The sequence below is a fragment of the Engystomops pustulosus genome, chromosome 4, assembly GCF_040894005.1.
Source record: "Engystomops pustulosus chromosome 4, aEngPut4.maternal, whole genome shotgun sequence".
NCBI lineage: Eukaryota > Metazoa > Chordata > Amphibia > Anura > Leptodactylidae > Engystomops > Engystomops pustulosus.
In genome coordinates, this window is record NC_092414.1 from 207,226,450 (window position 1) to 207,241,140 (window position 14,691).

General features: G+C 42.6%; 1 protein-coding gene and 1 long non-coding RNA gene across 5 annotated transcripts in view; one reads left to right on the forward strand and one right to left on the reverse strand.

Annotated features, from left to right (window-relative positions):
• Positions 1-11,230, reverse strand: part of IL27RA (interleukin 27 receptor subunit alpha) — a 35,496-nt gene extending 24,266 nt beyond the window's left edge. For 2 of the 4 annotated variants that reach the window (XM_072149730.1, XM_072149726.1), the window contains exons 1-2: positions 10,907-11,228; positions 2,423-2,492 (exon numbers count right to left, since the gene is read on the reverse strand). In XM_072149730.1, the coding sequence (XP_072005831.1) occupies positions 2,423-2,486 (64 nt within the window). In that variant the 5' untranslated portion in view covers positions 2,487-2,492; positions 10,907-11,228. Of the gene's footprint in view, positions 1-2,422; positions 2,493-10,906 lie in introns of all 4 variants that reach the window. The other 2 variants (XM_072149728.1, XM_072149729.1) reach the window with 2 other exon arrangements.
• LOC140128204 (uncharacterized) lies at positions 11,075-14,328 on the forward strand. Its single transcript, XR_011855125.1, has 3 exons — positions 11,075-12,115; positions 13,786-13,872; positions 14,183-14,328. It is a non-coding gene; the product is annotated as an uncharacterized lncRNA (long non-coding RNA).
• Positions 14,329-14,691: the final 363 nt, after the last annotated feature.

Genomic DNA, 14,691 nt, shown 5'->3' on the forward strand with positions numbered 1-14,691 from the left:
AGCTGCAGGGCATCGCTATACTGTGCCTAACCACAGGCTGCAGGGCATCGATATACTGTGCCCTAACCACAGGCTGCAGAGCATCGCTATACTGTGCCTACCACAGGCTGCAGGCATCGCTATACTGTGCTAACCACAGGCTGCAGAGCATCGCTATACTGTGCCTAACCACAGGCTGCAGAGCATCGCTATACTGTGCCTAACACAGGCTGCAGGGCATCGCTATACTGTGCCTAACCACAGGCTGCAGAGCATCGCTATACTGTGCCTAACCACAGGGCTGCAGAGCATCGCTATACCTGTGCCTAACCACAGGCTGCAGAGCATCGCTATACTGTGCCTAACCACAGGCTGCAGAGCATCGCTATACTGTGCCTAACCACAGGCTGCAGAGCATCGCTATACTGTGCCTAACCACAGGCTGCAGAGCATCGCTATACTGTGCCTAACCACAGGCTGCAGAGCATCGCTATACTGTGCCTAACCACAGGCTGCAGAGCATCGCTATACTGTGCCTAACCACAGGCTGCAGAGCATCGCTATACTGTGCCTAACCACAGGCTGCAGAGCATCGCTATACTGTGCCTAACCACAGGCTGCAGAGCATCGCTATACTGTGCCTAACCACAGGCTGCAGAGCATCGCTATACTGTGCCTAACCACAGGCTGCAGAGCATCGCTATACTGTGCCTAACCACAGGCTGCAGAGCATCGCTATACTGTGCCTAACCACAGGCTGCAGAGCATCGCTATACTGTGCCTAACCACAGGCTGCAGAGCATCGCTATACTGTGCCTAACCACAGGCTGCAGAGCATCGCTATACTGTACCTAACCACAGGCTGCAGAGCATCGCTATACTGTGCCTAACCACAGGCTGCAGAGCATCGCTATACTGTACCTAACCACAGGCTGCAGAGCATCGCTATACTGTGCCTAACCACAGGCTGCAGAGCATCGCTATACTGTGCCTAACCACAGGGCTGCAGAGCATCGCTATACTGTGCCTAACCACAGGCTGCAGAGCATCGCTATACTGTGCCTAACCACAGGCTGCAGAGCATCGCTATACTGTACCTAACCACAGGCTGCAGAGCATCGCTATACTGTGCCTAACCACAGGCTGCAGAGCATCGCTATACTGTGCCTAACCACAAGCTGCAGAGCATCGCTATACTGTGCCTAACCACAGGCTGCAGAGCATCGCTATACTGTGCCTAACCACAGGCTGCAGAGCATCGCTATACTGTACCTAACCACAGGCTGCAGACCATCGCTATACTGTGCCTAACCACAGGCTGCAGAGCATCGCTATACTGTGCCTAACCACAGGCTGCAGAGCATCGCTATACTGTGCCTAACCACAGGCTGCAGGGCATCGCTATACTGTGCCTAACCACAGGCTGCAGAGCATCGCTATACTGTGCCTAACCACAGGCTGCAGAGCATCGCTATACTCTATGAGCCGCCTCCTGTCATGTAAATCCCGGATATGTATATATGTATTTATCCGCTGGAGCCAAAACTTGTGTAATAATTCTGGGAAGTCCACGACCAAATTGTGTAACACCAAGTAACCGCCCCCTCCCCCGACCACTGAGCGAGATTAGATCAGGCAGAGGGAAGGGAAGTGCTGAGGGAAGGAGACAGTCTAACAGCTTCTGAAGCTACAGCACGGAGGAGCTCTGGTAACATCCCCAGGAGACTCAGGAGCAGAATTACTTTAGAAGGCGGAGGCCATGGATAAGAATTATAAGAAGATCCCTCAGTCCCGGTGCCTGGATCTAGGAGTAATGTCCCTGGTCTAGCAGATGGATTTTCATAGTAGATTTCCTTTAAAGGGAACCTACCACCACAAATCTACCTATAAAGGTAGATCGGGTGTTAGGTGGATCAATAGGACAGGAGGATTGCCCTTTTAAGGGCTAATCCTCACCTCCCCACACTTTTTGATAAGTTTTATTATCCCTATATGCAAATTTTCTTATGCGGCTACTCCACGCCCCAGTAGCCTCTCTTCTCCTCCTACCGAAAATCTTCGGCGCGCAGCTCCTCGTCCCACGAATCTGCTGTCTGCGCATGCGCAGAACAGCAAGCCCGTGCCTGTGCAGCTCAGAGCAGTGACCGCGCAGGGGGTAGGAGATTTTCGGTAGGAGGAGAAGAGAGGCTACTGGGGCGTGGAGTAGCCGCATAAGAAAATTTGCATATAGGTATAATAAAACTTATAAAAAAAGTGCAAGTCCTATTGATCCACCTACCACCCGATCTACCTTTATTGGTAGATTTGTGGTGGTAGGTTCCCTTTAAGGAAGGGATGGAGGAGGGAGCTATAGGAGGACGCTTGGGAGAGGTGGGCAAAATGGCTCCAGAGGAGACTCAGCATCTTATAATATTGTGCTGAGACTATAAGAATTATAACTTACCATAAATGAAGCTGAAATTCAGTATAAGGAATCCACAAAGACAAGCCCCAAGTCTGCCAGACATTCCACCCTGAGAGACAGACATCATGTCATATACTATATATACACACTACTAATATACACTCATACATATGTCATATACTATATATACACACTACTAATATACACTCATACGTATGTCATCTGCCCAGGGCCCTCTGCCCTAGTTATCTGCAACACCCCTGCCAACGTATAGGCAAGGGGGTAGTTGCGAATAGCGCCTTCTACCTGTCAGGATCAATCTGGTGTAGTGATGGGTTGTGGTTCCTAAACAGCTCACCACGGCCCCTTTAACCTGATAAAATCAGGTGGAAAGTGGAGAGGTGTCCTCTGACTGACGGGCCCCGGCTCCATATTATATACTTAGCCGGCTCTTCATAGTGAGCGGAGCCGAATGATTTGAGGGCCCCACTAAAATCATATATCCTCTCCTATAGCTCCTCCTAGTGCTCCATATATCCTCCTATATCCCTCCTATTACTCCATATATCCTCCCTATACTCCTCCTATTACTCCATATATCCTCCCTATATCTCCTCCTATTTACTCCATATATCCTCCCTATATCTCCTCCTATTACTCCATATATCCTCCCAGATCTCCTCCTATTTACTCCATATCCTCCCTATATCTCCTCCTATTACTCCATATATCCTCCCTATATCTCCTCCTATTACTCCATATATCCTCCTATATCTCCTCCTATTACTCCATATATCCTCCCTATATCTCCTCCTATTACTCCATATATCCTCCCTATATCTCCTCCTATTACTCCATATATCCTCCCTATATCTCCTCCTATTACTCCATATATCCTCCCTATATGCTCCTCCTATTACTCCATATATCCTCCCTATATCTCCTTCTATTGCTCCATATATCCTCCTATATCTCCTCCTATTACTCCATATATCCTCCCTAGATCTCCTCCTATTACTCCATATATCCTCCCTATATCTCCTCCTATTACTCCATATATCCTCCATATATCTCCTCCTATTACTCCATATACCTTCTATATCCCCTCCTATTACTCCATATATCCTCCTATATCTCCTCCTATTACTCCATATATCCTCTCCTATATCTCCTCCTATTACTCCATATATCCTCCTAATCTCCTCCTATTACTCCATATATCCTCCCTATATCTCCTCCTATTACTCCATATATCCTCCCTATATCTCCTCCTATTACTCCATATATCCTCCCTATATCTCCTCCTATTACTCCATATATCCTCCCTATATCTCCTCCTATTACTCCATATATCCTTCCTATATCTCCTCCTATTACTCCATATATCCTCCCTATATCTCCTCCTATTACTCCATATATCCTCCCTATATCTCTCCTATTACTCCATATATCCTCCTATATCTCCTCTATTACTCCATATATCCTCCTATATCTCCTCCTATTACTCCATATATCCTCCCTATATCCCCTCCTATTACTCCATATAGCCTCTATATCTCCTCCTATTACTCATATATCCTCCCTATATCTCCTCCTATTACTCCATATATCCTCCTATATCTCCTCCTATTACCCCATATATCCTCCCTATATCTCCTCCTATTACTCCATATATCTCCCTATATCTCCTCCTATTACTCCATATATCCTTCCTATATCTCCTCCTATTACTCCATATATCCTCCCTAGATCTCCTCCTATTACTCCATAAATCCTCCCTATATCTCCTCCTATTACTCCATATATCCCTCCTATATCTCCTCCTATTACTCCATATATCCTCCCTATATCTCCTCCTATTACTCCATATATCCTCCTATATCTCCTCCTATTACTCCAGATATCCTCCCTATATCTCCTCCTATTACTCCATATATCCTCCTTATATCTCCTCCTATTACTCAGATATCCTCCCTATATCTCCTCCTATTACTCCATATATCCTCCCTATATCTCCTCCTATTACTCCATATATTCCCCCCTATATCCCTCCTATTACTCCATATATCCTCCCTATAGCTCCACCTATTACTCCATATATCCTCCCTATATCTCCTCCTATTACTCCATATATCCTCCATATATCTCCTCCTATTACTCCATATATCCTTCTATATCTCCTCCTATTACTCATATATCCTCCTATATCTCCTCCTATTACTCCTTATATCCTCCCTATATCTCCTCCTATTACTCCATATATCCTCCCTATATCTCCTCCTATTACTCCATATATCCTCCCTATATCCCTCCTATTACTCCATATATCCTCCCTATATCTCCTCCTATTACTCCATATATCCTCCCTATATCTCCTCCTATTACTCCATATATCCTCCTATATCTCCTCCTATTACTCCATATATCCTCCTATATCTCCTCCTATTACTCCATATATCCTCTATATCTCCTCCTATTACTCCATATATCCTCTCCTATATCCTATGCTCCTAGCCTATTATCTCCATATATCCTTCCTATATCTCCTCCTATTACTCCATATATCCTCCCTATATCTCCTCCTATTACTCCATATATCCTCCCTATATCCATCCTCCATATTATCCCTTACCTCCCTAGATCTCCTCCTATTACTCCATATATCCTCCCTATATCTCCTCCTATTACTCCATATATCCTCCCTATATCTCCTCCTATTACTCCATATATCCTCCCTATATCTCCTCCTATTACTCCATATATCCTTCCTATATCTCCTCCTATTACTCCATATATCCTCCCTATATCTCCTCCTATTACTCCATATTATCCTCCCTAATCTCCTTCTATTGCTCCATATATCCTCCTATATCTCCTCCTATTACTCCATATATCCTCCCTATATCTCCTCCTATTTACTCCATAGATCCTCCCTATATCTCCTCCTATTACTCCATATATCCTCCATATATCTCCTCCTATTACTCCATATATCCTTCATATCTCCTCCTATTACTCCATATATCCTCCCTATATCTCCTCCTATTACTCCATATATCCTCTCCTATATCTCCTCCTATTGCTCCATATATCCTCCTATATCCCTCCTATTACTCCATATATCCTCCCTAGATCTCCTCCTATTACTCCATAGATCCTCCCTATATCTCCTCCTATTACTCCATATATCCTCCCTATAGCTCCTCCTATTACTCCATATAGCCTCCCTATATCTCCTCCTATTACTCCATAGATCCTCCCTATATCTCCTCCTATTACTCCATATATCCTCCCTTATCTCTCCTATTACTCCATATATCCTCCCTATATCCTCCTATTACTCCATATATCCTCCCTATATCTCCTCCTATTACTCCATATATCCTCCCTATATCTCCTCCTAGTTACTCCATATATCCTCCCTATATCTCCTCCTATTACTAATATCCTCCCTATATCTCCTCCTATTACTCCATATATCCTCCCTATATCTCCTATTACTCCTTATATCCGCCCCTATATCTCTCCTATTACTCCTATATCCTCCCTATATCTCCTCCTAGTTACTCCAGATATCCTCCCTATATCTCCCCTATTACTCCATATATCCTCCCTATATCTCCTCCTATTACTCCATATATCCCTCCTATATCTCCTCCTATTACTCCATATATCCTCCTATATCTCCTCCTATTACTCCATATATCCTCCCTATATCTCCTCCTATTACTCCATTATATCCTCCCTATATCTCCTCCTATTACTCCATATCATGCTCCCTATATCTCCTCCTATTACTCCATATATCCTCCTATATCTCCTCCTATTACTCCATATATCCTCCTATATCTCCTCCTATTACTCCATATATCCTCCCTATATCTCCTCCTATTACTCCATATATCCTCCCTATATCTCCTCCTATATCTCCTCCTATTACTCCATATATCCCCTATATCTCCTCCTATTACTCCATATATCCTCCTATATCTCCTCCTATTACTCCATATATCCTCCATATATCTCCTCCTATATCTCCTCCTATTACTCCATATATCCTCCCTATATCTCCTCATATATCTCCTCCTATTACTCCATATATCCTCCCTATATCTCCTCCTATTACTCCATTATTTCCTCCCTATATCTCCTCCTATTACTCCATATATCCTCCCTATATCTCCTCAGTATTACTCCATATATCCTCCTATTACTCCATATATCCTCCCTATATCTCCTCCTATTACTCCATATATCCTCCCTATATCTCCTCATATTACTCCATATATCCTCCTATTACTCCATATATCCTCCCCTATATCTCCTCCTATTACTCCATATATCCTCCCTATATCTCCTCCTATTACTCCATATATCCTCCCTATATCTCCTCCTATTACTCCATATATCCTCCCTATATCTCCTCCTATTACTCCATATATACTCCCTATATCTCCTCCTATTACTCCATATATCCTCCTATATCTCCTCCTATTACTTCATATATCCTCCTATATCTCCTCCTATTACTCCATATATCCTCCCTATATCTCCTCCTATTACTCCATATATCCTCCCTATATCTCCTCCTATTACTCCATATATCCTCCCTATATCTCCTCCTATTACTCCATATATCCTCCCTATATCTCCTCCTATTACTCCATATATCCCCTATATCTCCTCCTATTGCTCCATATATCTCCTATATCTCCTCCTATTACTCCATATATCCTCCCTATATCTCATCCTATTACTCCATATATCCTCCCTATATCTCCTCCTATTACTCCATAATCCTCCATATATCTCCTCCTATTACTCCATATATCCTCTCCTATATCTCCTCCTATTACTCCATATATCCTCCCTATATCTCCTCCTATTACTCCATATATCCTCCCTATATCTCCTCCTATACTCCATATATCCTGTCCTATATCTCCTCCTATTACTCCATATATCCTCCCTATATCTCCTCCTATTACTCCATATATCCTCCCTATATCTCCTCCTATTACTCCATATATCCTCCCTATATCTCCTGCTATTACTCCATATATCCTCCCTATATCTCCTGCTATTACTCCATATATCCTCCTTATATCTCCTCCTATTACTCCATATACCTCCTATATCTCCTCCTATTACTCCATATATCCTCCTATATCTCCTCCTATTACTCCATATATCCTCCCTATATCTCCTCCTATTACTCTATAGCCTCCCTATATCTCCTCCTATGTCTCCTCCTATTTCCCATATATCCTCCTATATCTCCGCCTATTACTCCATATATCCTCCTATATCTCCTCCTATTACTCCATTTATCCTCCATAATCTCCTCCTATATCTCATCCTATTACTCATATATCCTCCCTATATCTCCTCCTATATCTCCTCCTATTACTCCATATATCCTCCCTATATCTCCTCTTATTACTCCATATATCCTCCCTATATCTCCTCCTATTACTCCATATATCCTCCCTATAGCTCCTCATATATCTCCTCCTATTACTCCATATATCCTCCTATATCTCCTCCTATTACTCCATATATCCTCCTATATCTCCTCCTATTACTCCATATATCCTCCCTATATCTCCTCCTATTACTCCATATATCCTCCTATTACTCCATATATCCTCTCCTATATCTCCTCCTATTACTCATATATCCTCCCCTATATCTCCTCCTATTACTCCATATATCCTCCCTATATCTCCTCCTATTACTCCATATATCCTCCCTATATCTCCTCCTATTACTCCATATATCCTCCCTATATCTCCTCCTATTACTCCATATATCCTCCCTATATCTCCTTCTATTACTCCATATATCCTCCTTTATCTCCTCCTATTACTCCATATATCCTCCTATATCTCCTCCTATTACTCCATATATCCTCCCTATATCTCCTCCTATTACTCCATATATCCTCCCTATATCTCCTCCTATTACTCCATATATCCTCCCTATATCTCCTCCTATTACTCCATATATCCTCCCTATATCTCCTCCTATTACTCCATATATCCTCCTATATCTCCTCCTATTGCTCAATATATCCTCCCTATATCTCCTCCTATTACTCCATATATCCTCCCTATATCTCATCCTATTACTCCATATATCCTCCCTATATCTCCTCCTATTACTCCATATATCCTCCATATATCTCCTCCTATTACTCCATATATCCTCTCCTATATCTCCTCCTATTACTCCATATATCCTCCCTATATCTCCTCCTATTACTCCATATATCCTCCTATATCTCCTCCTAGTACTCCATATATCCTCCTATATCTCCTCCTATTACTCCATATATCCTCCCTATATCTCCTCCTATTACTCCATATATCCTCCCTATATCTCCTCCTATTACTCCATATATCCTCTATATCTCCTCCTATTACTCCATATATCCTCCTATATCTCCTCCTATTACTCCATATATCCTCCATATATCTCCTCCTATATCTCATCCTATTACTCCATATATCCTCCCTATATCTCCTCCTATATCTCCTCCTATTACTCCATATATCCTCCCTATATCTCCTCCTATTACTCCATATATCCTCCCTATATCTCCTCCTATTACTCCATATATCCTCCATATATCTCCTCCTATATCTCATCCTATTACTCCATATATCCTCCTATATCTCCTCCTATTACTCCATATATCCTCCCTATATCTCCTCCTATTACTCCATATATCCTCCTATATCTCCTCCTATTACTCCATATATCCTCCTATATCTCCTCCTATTACTCCATATATCCTCCATATATCTCCTCCTATATCTCCTCCTATTACTCCATATATCCTCCTATATCTCCTCCTATTACTCCATATATCCTCCTATATCTCCTCCTAGTACTCCATATATCCTCCTATATCTCCTCCTATTACTCCATATATCCTCCCTATATCTCCTCCTATTACTCCATATATCCTCCCTATATCTCCTCCTATTACTCCATATATCCTCCTATATCTCCTCCTATTACTCCATATATCCTCCTATATCTCCTCCTATTACTCCATATATCCTCCATATATCTCCTCCTATATCTCATCCTATTACTCCATATATCCTCCCTATATCTCCTCCTATATCTCCTCCTATTACTCCATAATATCCTCCCTATATCTCCTCCTATTACTCCATATATCCTCCCTATATCTCCTCCTATTACTCCATATATCCTCCCTATATCTCCTCCTATTACTCCATATATCCTCCTATTACTCCATATATCCTCTCCTATATCTCCTCCTTTTACTCATATATCCTCCCCTATATCTCCTCCTATTACTCCATATATCCTCCTATATCTCCTCCTATTACTCCATATATCCTCCCTATATCTCCTCCTATTACTCCATATATCCTCCCTATATCTCCTCCTATTACTCCATATATCCTCCCTATATCTCCTCCTATTACTCCATATATCCTCCTATATCTCCTCCTATTACTCCATATATCCTCCCTATATCTCCTCCTATTACTCCATATATCCTCCCTATATCTCCTCCTATTACTCCATATATCCTCCCTATATCTCCTCCTATTACTCCAATATATCCTCCCCTATATCTCCTCCTATTACTCCATATATCCTCCCTATATCTCCTCCTATTACTCCATATATCCTCCCTATATCTCCTCCTATTACTCCATATATCCTCCCAATATCTCCTCCTATTACTCCATATATCCTCCCTATATCTCCTCCTATTACTCCATATATCCTCCTATATCTCCTCCTATTACTCCATATATCCTCCTATATCTCCTCCTATTACTCCATATATCCTCCTATTACTCCATATATCCTCCCTATATCTCCTTCTATTACTCCATATATCCTCCCTATATCTCCCCTATCACTCCATATATCCTCCCTATATCTCCTCCTATTACTCCATATATCCTCCCTATATCTCCTCCTATTACTCCATATATCCTCCTATATCCCTCCTATTACTCCATATATCCTCCCTATATCTCCTCCTATTACTCCATATATCCTCCCTATATCTCCTCCTATTACTCCATATATCCTCCCTATATCTCCTCCTATTACTCCTTATATCCTCCCTGTATCTCCTCCTATTACTCCATATCTCCTGCTATTACTCCATATATCTTCCCCTATATCTCCTCCTATTACTCCATATATCCTCCCTATATCTCCTCCTATTACTCCATATATCCTCCCCTATATCTCCTCCTATTACTCCATATATCCTCCCCTATATCTCCTCCTATTACTCCATATATCCTCCCTATATCTCCTCCTATTACTCCATATATCCTCCCTATATCTCCTGCTATTACTCCATATATCCTCCTTATATCTCCTCCTATTACTCCATATATCCTCCCCTATATCTCCTCCTATTACCCCATATATCCTCCCTATATGTCCTCCTATTACTCCATATATCCTCCTATATCTCCCCCTATCAGTCCTATGGTTGGGGTGCTGGACACTTACCTGCTGTAGTGGACTATGCTGGGCATCTTCCTGGCAGTACTTGCTGCAGGCGTCTTCTCTCCGGTCTTGTAGGTGTCAGTGTGAATGCGGTTTCCTCATGACTTGTTCTGCCTCTGTGTGTGGGGTATTTCCCTGTGTCGCCCTCCTCCCATCTCCCCACCTCTGTACGTGGTGTATGTGACACCCACATGCGGGTCTCCTCCCTGCTGACTTCCTCCCATGTCTGATAACACTACATCCCTCATGTTAGAGGAGTATTAGGCTTGGGCTGCGGCCTGCACTTCTCTCCTCCTCACTACTACAGCAATGCCGGGAGGGGACGTCTCCTGCTCCACAGCTTGTCCTGATTATTCATAACCTCCTCACAGATGACTAAGTGTCAGGATATAATATTACAGGCCCAGCAGTGATACCGGGGCCCCCACCTGCTGCACATGGAAATATCACATGTACATTATCAGGCTGCATTCACACTATACATGAAAAGCTCTGAAAACGCATGTGAGCAGTAACCAGCACCCAGTGCAGACAAACAATACAAGCTTTCACTGTCCCTCCTATCTGCTAGTGTTACGTTAGATAAAGCAACACTAGCAGGACGTGTGACCGCACCTTTAAGGTCCAGGATTAGGAGGGACCTCTTATTTAAAGCAATCAGTGCCTTCCCCATCATATTGTTGTTACCCTCTCACATTGCTGCCCTCCCATATTGTGGTCCCTCTCATCTCCCCTAAGTATTTTCCGGCACCTGGTAATAAGTAAAGGGATTATATCGGATGAGGAGTCAACCCAGTAGCATGTGACATAGACATGGGGATTTTTGGATCAAGATTAAAGAACAATGCAGGTTAAATTAGACGAAACAATACACACTATTGGGGTCATTTACTAAGGGTACAATTTGCGCATTTTCGTCGGGTTTCCCATATTTTTCCAATTTGCGCTGTTTTTCCCTGAATTGCCCTGGGTTTTTGGTGCACGCGATCGGATTTCAACGCAATTGCACCAAGTTGCATGCGGAACCGCGGTATTTAAAAAAAAAAGTGTTGCTTGACACGCACTTACCTGCACCAAGAAACAGAAGGTGAACTCCAGTGGACCTCGGCACAGCAGCAACACCTAGTGGATATCGGCCCACGGACCTTAGTGAATCCCGGCCGGACCCAAATCAGCGTCAGAGAACCCTCCGCTGGATCGCGACTTGACCGGGTAAGTAAATCTGCCCCTATTTGTGTACAATACTCACTATATGTGTGTGTGTATATATATATATATATATATATATATATATATATGTGTCGATTACAAGTGTAGTACTACAAGTACAAGCAATTCCTGGCCTGTTCCCACATATGCATTTGGCATTGGGCCGGGATGGATCATAACTCTATTACTGACATGTGAGTTATCTAACTCTCTGAAACCTGTCGGTGTCTGTACGACTGATTTACTTATTTGAAGCTATATCTTAAGAGTTAATTAAGCTTTCAAGATAAAGTTTGGGGGGGGGGGGGAGGCAAGGTGGTGACATGTGTGAGGAACGGATCTACTAAGGGCCCCCTTCCTCTAGCTGTATGGACTATATTTGCATCACACATGGTGGCACTTTTACTATAAGGGGGTTATACAGTATGGGGGTACTATTACTATTGGTGATGAAGTGTTACAATAAACAAGGAGGCACGGTTACTATAGGGGGTTAATAATAAACTATGGCGCACTGTTATTATAGGTGGGTTATAATAAAACTCAGTGGGCACTGTTACCCTAGTCGGGTGATTATACTAAACAATGGGGCCACTAACACTGTTGCTGATGGGGAATTATAATAAACTATATGGGCTCTGTTACTAGTGTGGCAGGGAATTATATAACAAACTCTGGGGGCACTGTGACTATTGGCTACTGTGCGGCTGCACCATTACTATACTGACTACTGTGGGGGCCCTGTGACTATTGGCTACTGTGCGGCTGCACCATTACTATACTGACTACTGTGGGGGCCCTGTGACTATTGGCTACTGTGCGGCTGCACCATTACTATACTGACTACTGTGGGGGTACTGTGACTATTGGCTACTGTGCGGCTGCACCATTACTATACTGACTACTGTGGGGGCACTGTGACTATTGGCTAATGTGCGGCTGCACCATTACTATACTGACTACTGTGGGGGCACTGTGACTATTGGCTACTGTGCGGCTGCACCATTACTATACTGACTACTGTGGGGGTACTGTGACTATATTAACTACTGCGGTGGCATAATGGTGATCTCTGGGGGAACAAAACAGTATTAAAGTAAATCTACCATTTGTTTTTATGCATTGTGAACCAAAACATTCTTTGAGAATGCTGTAGCTACACTGATGCAGAAACATATCTTGTTTAATCCCTGAACTGAGTGGTTTTGCTGAAAAAAACTATTATACAATTCAGGACCTTGGTAAAGCTGGGTACACTGGCTGCCGTATATAAACACATTCACATATGCAGGAGCTGCCTGAATTGTCCAGAAAGGACCAATCAACCTGAGCTGGATGACTCATACACAGCAGTTGGGGGATGGTGCAGCAATTGATTACTTTTGCCTGTCAGTGACAACACAGTGATGACGTATTTTCAGCTTACACTGGGCATGACAAGGCTGTAGGAGTGCATAGTTAGGGTGAGGAGAAGCGCCAGAGCTGCCACAGGAGTAACAGAGTCCCATTATCATCATTTTATAATACTACTCAGTGTAGTCACAGCATTATTAAGGTGTGTTTGGCTCATAATGCATAAAAGCAAATAGTAGATTTCCTTTAAGTTTGTGATACGATGGTGGAGGAGATGATGAAGTGATGAACTTAAAATATCTGTGTTTTGCAAACTGCAGAGATGAGGTGTGGCTGAAAGAAGCTGACATGGCGACCAGGAAGAAGAAGAAAAGGAAAGAGTACTCATCTAATGAAATATGTCCTCTGTAAGTCACCAGATATCTAGTAAGAGCTTATATTACCAAAGCGCTCACAATTTTTCAACATCCCCCTCATTGGTGTGTCATGTGCTTTTGTTATTTTACCTGTTAGGGGGAGCTATATATGAAGACTTATTGTAATTCATTCTGCATGTAGAGCTACTCAATATTTATACACTGAGCTTGGTTCTGTATTTATGTACTGAGCTCAGTTCTGCTGAGACATTTGTGAATGGAACTTAGTACTGGTGCTGTATTATTTCTACTGAGCTTGGTTCTTGTATGTACTGAGCAGCGCTCCCCCCTCTCAATGAAGGTATTTTCAAGCTGGGAGATGGTGTCGGATGGGAGCTTCCGGCCTTGTGAACAAACTGGCGCACAGATCAGATGGACCGCGGCGCGTATTTATGGCTTTCACTTCAGTTGACACATTCCCTTTCTTCTTTGGGTCGGTTCAACCACTGAGATACCAAATTTCTATAGTATTCATTATGTTTTGGTATATTTAAAAAAAAAGTTAAAATATTTTGTACAAAAAAATAATTTGACTGTTTTGTGATATTTTGACAACATTAGCTTTTTTTCTTTATCCTTTGTAATGTGTCACTTTACTGAAGAACAAGTTTTATGTTTTAAAGGGGATCTACCACCAGGATGAAGGGCCGTATGCAAATGAGCCTGAGAGGCTCTAGGCTCCATAGGTGTCAGTGGAGCCTGGAACCCCTTAGGCTCATTTGCATACAGTCTTTCATCCTGGTGGTAGATGTCCTTTAAGTACTTTTGATAACTTTTTGGCGAAAAGTGGTGATTCAGACATTTGGGCAC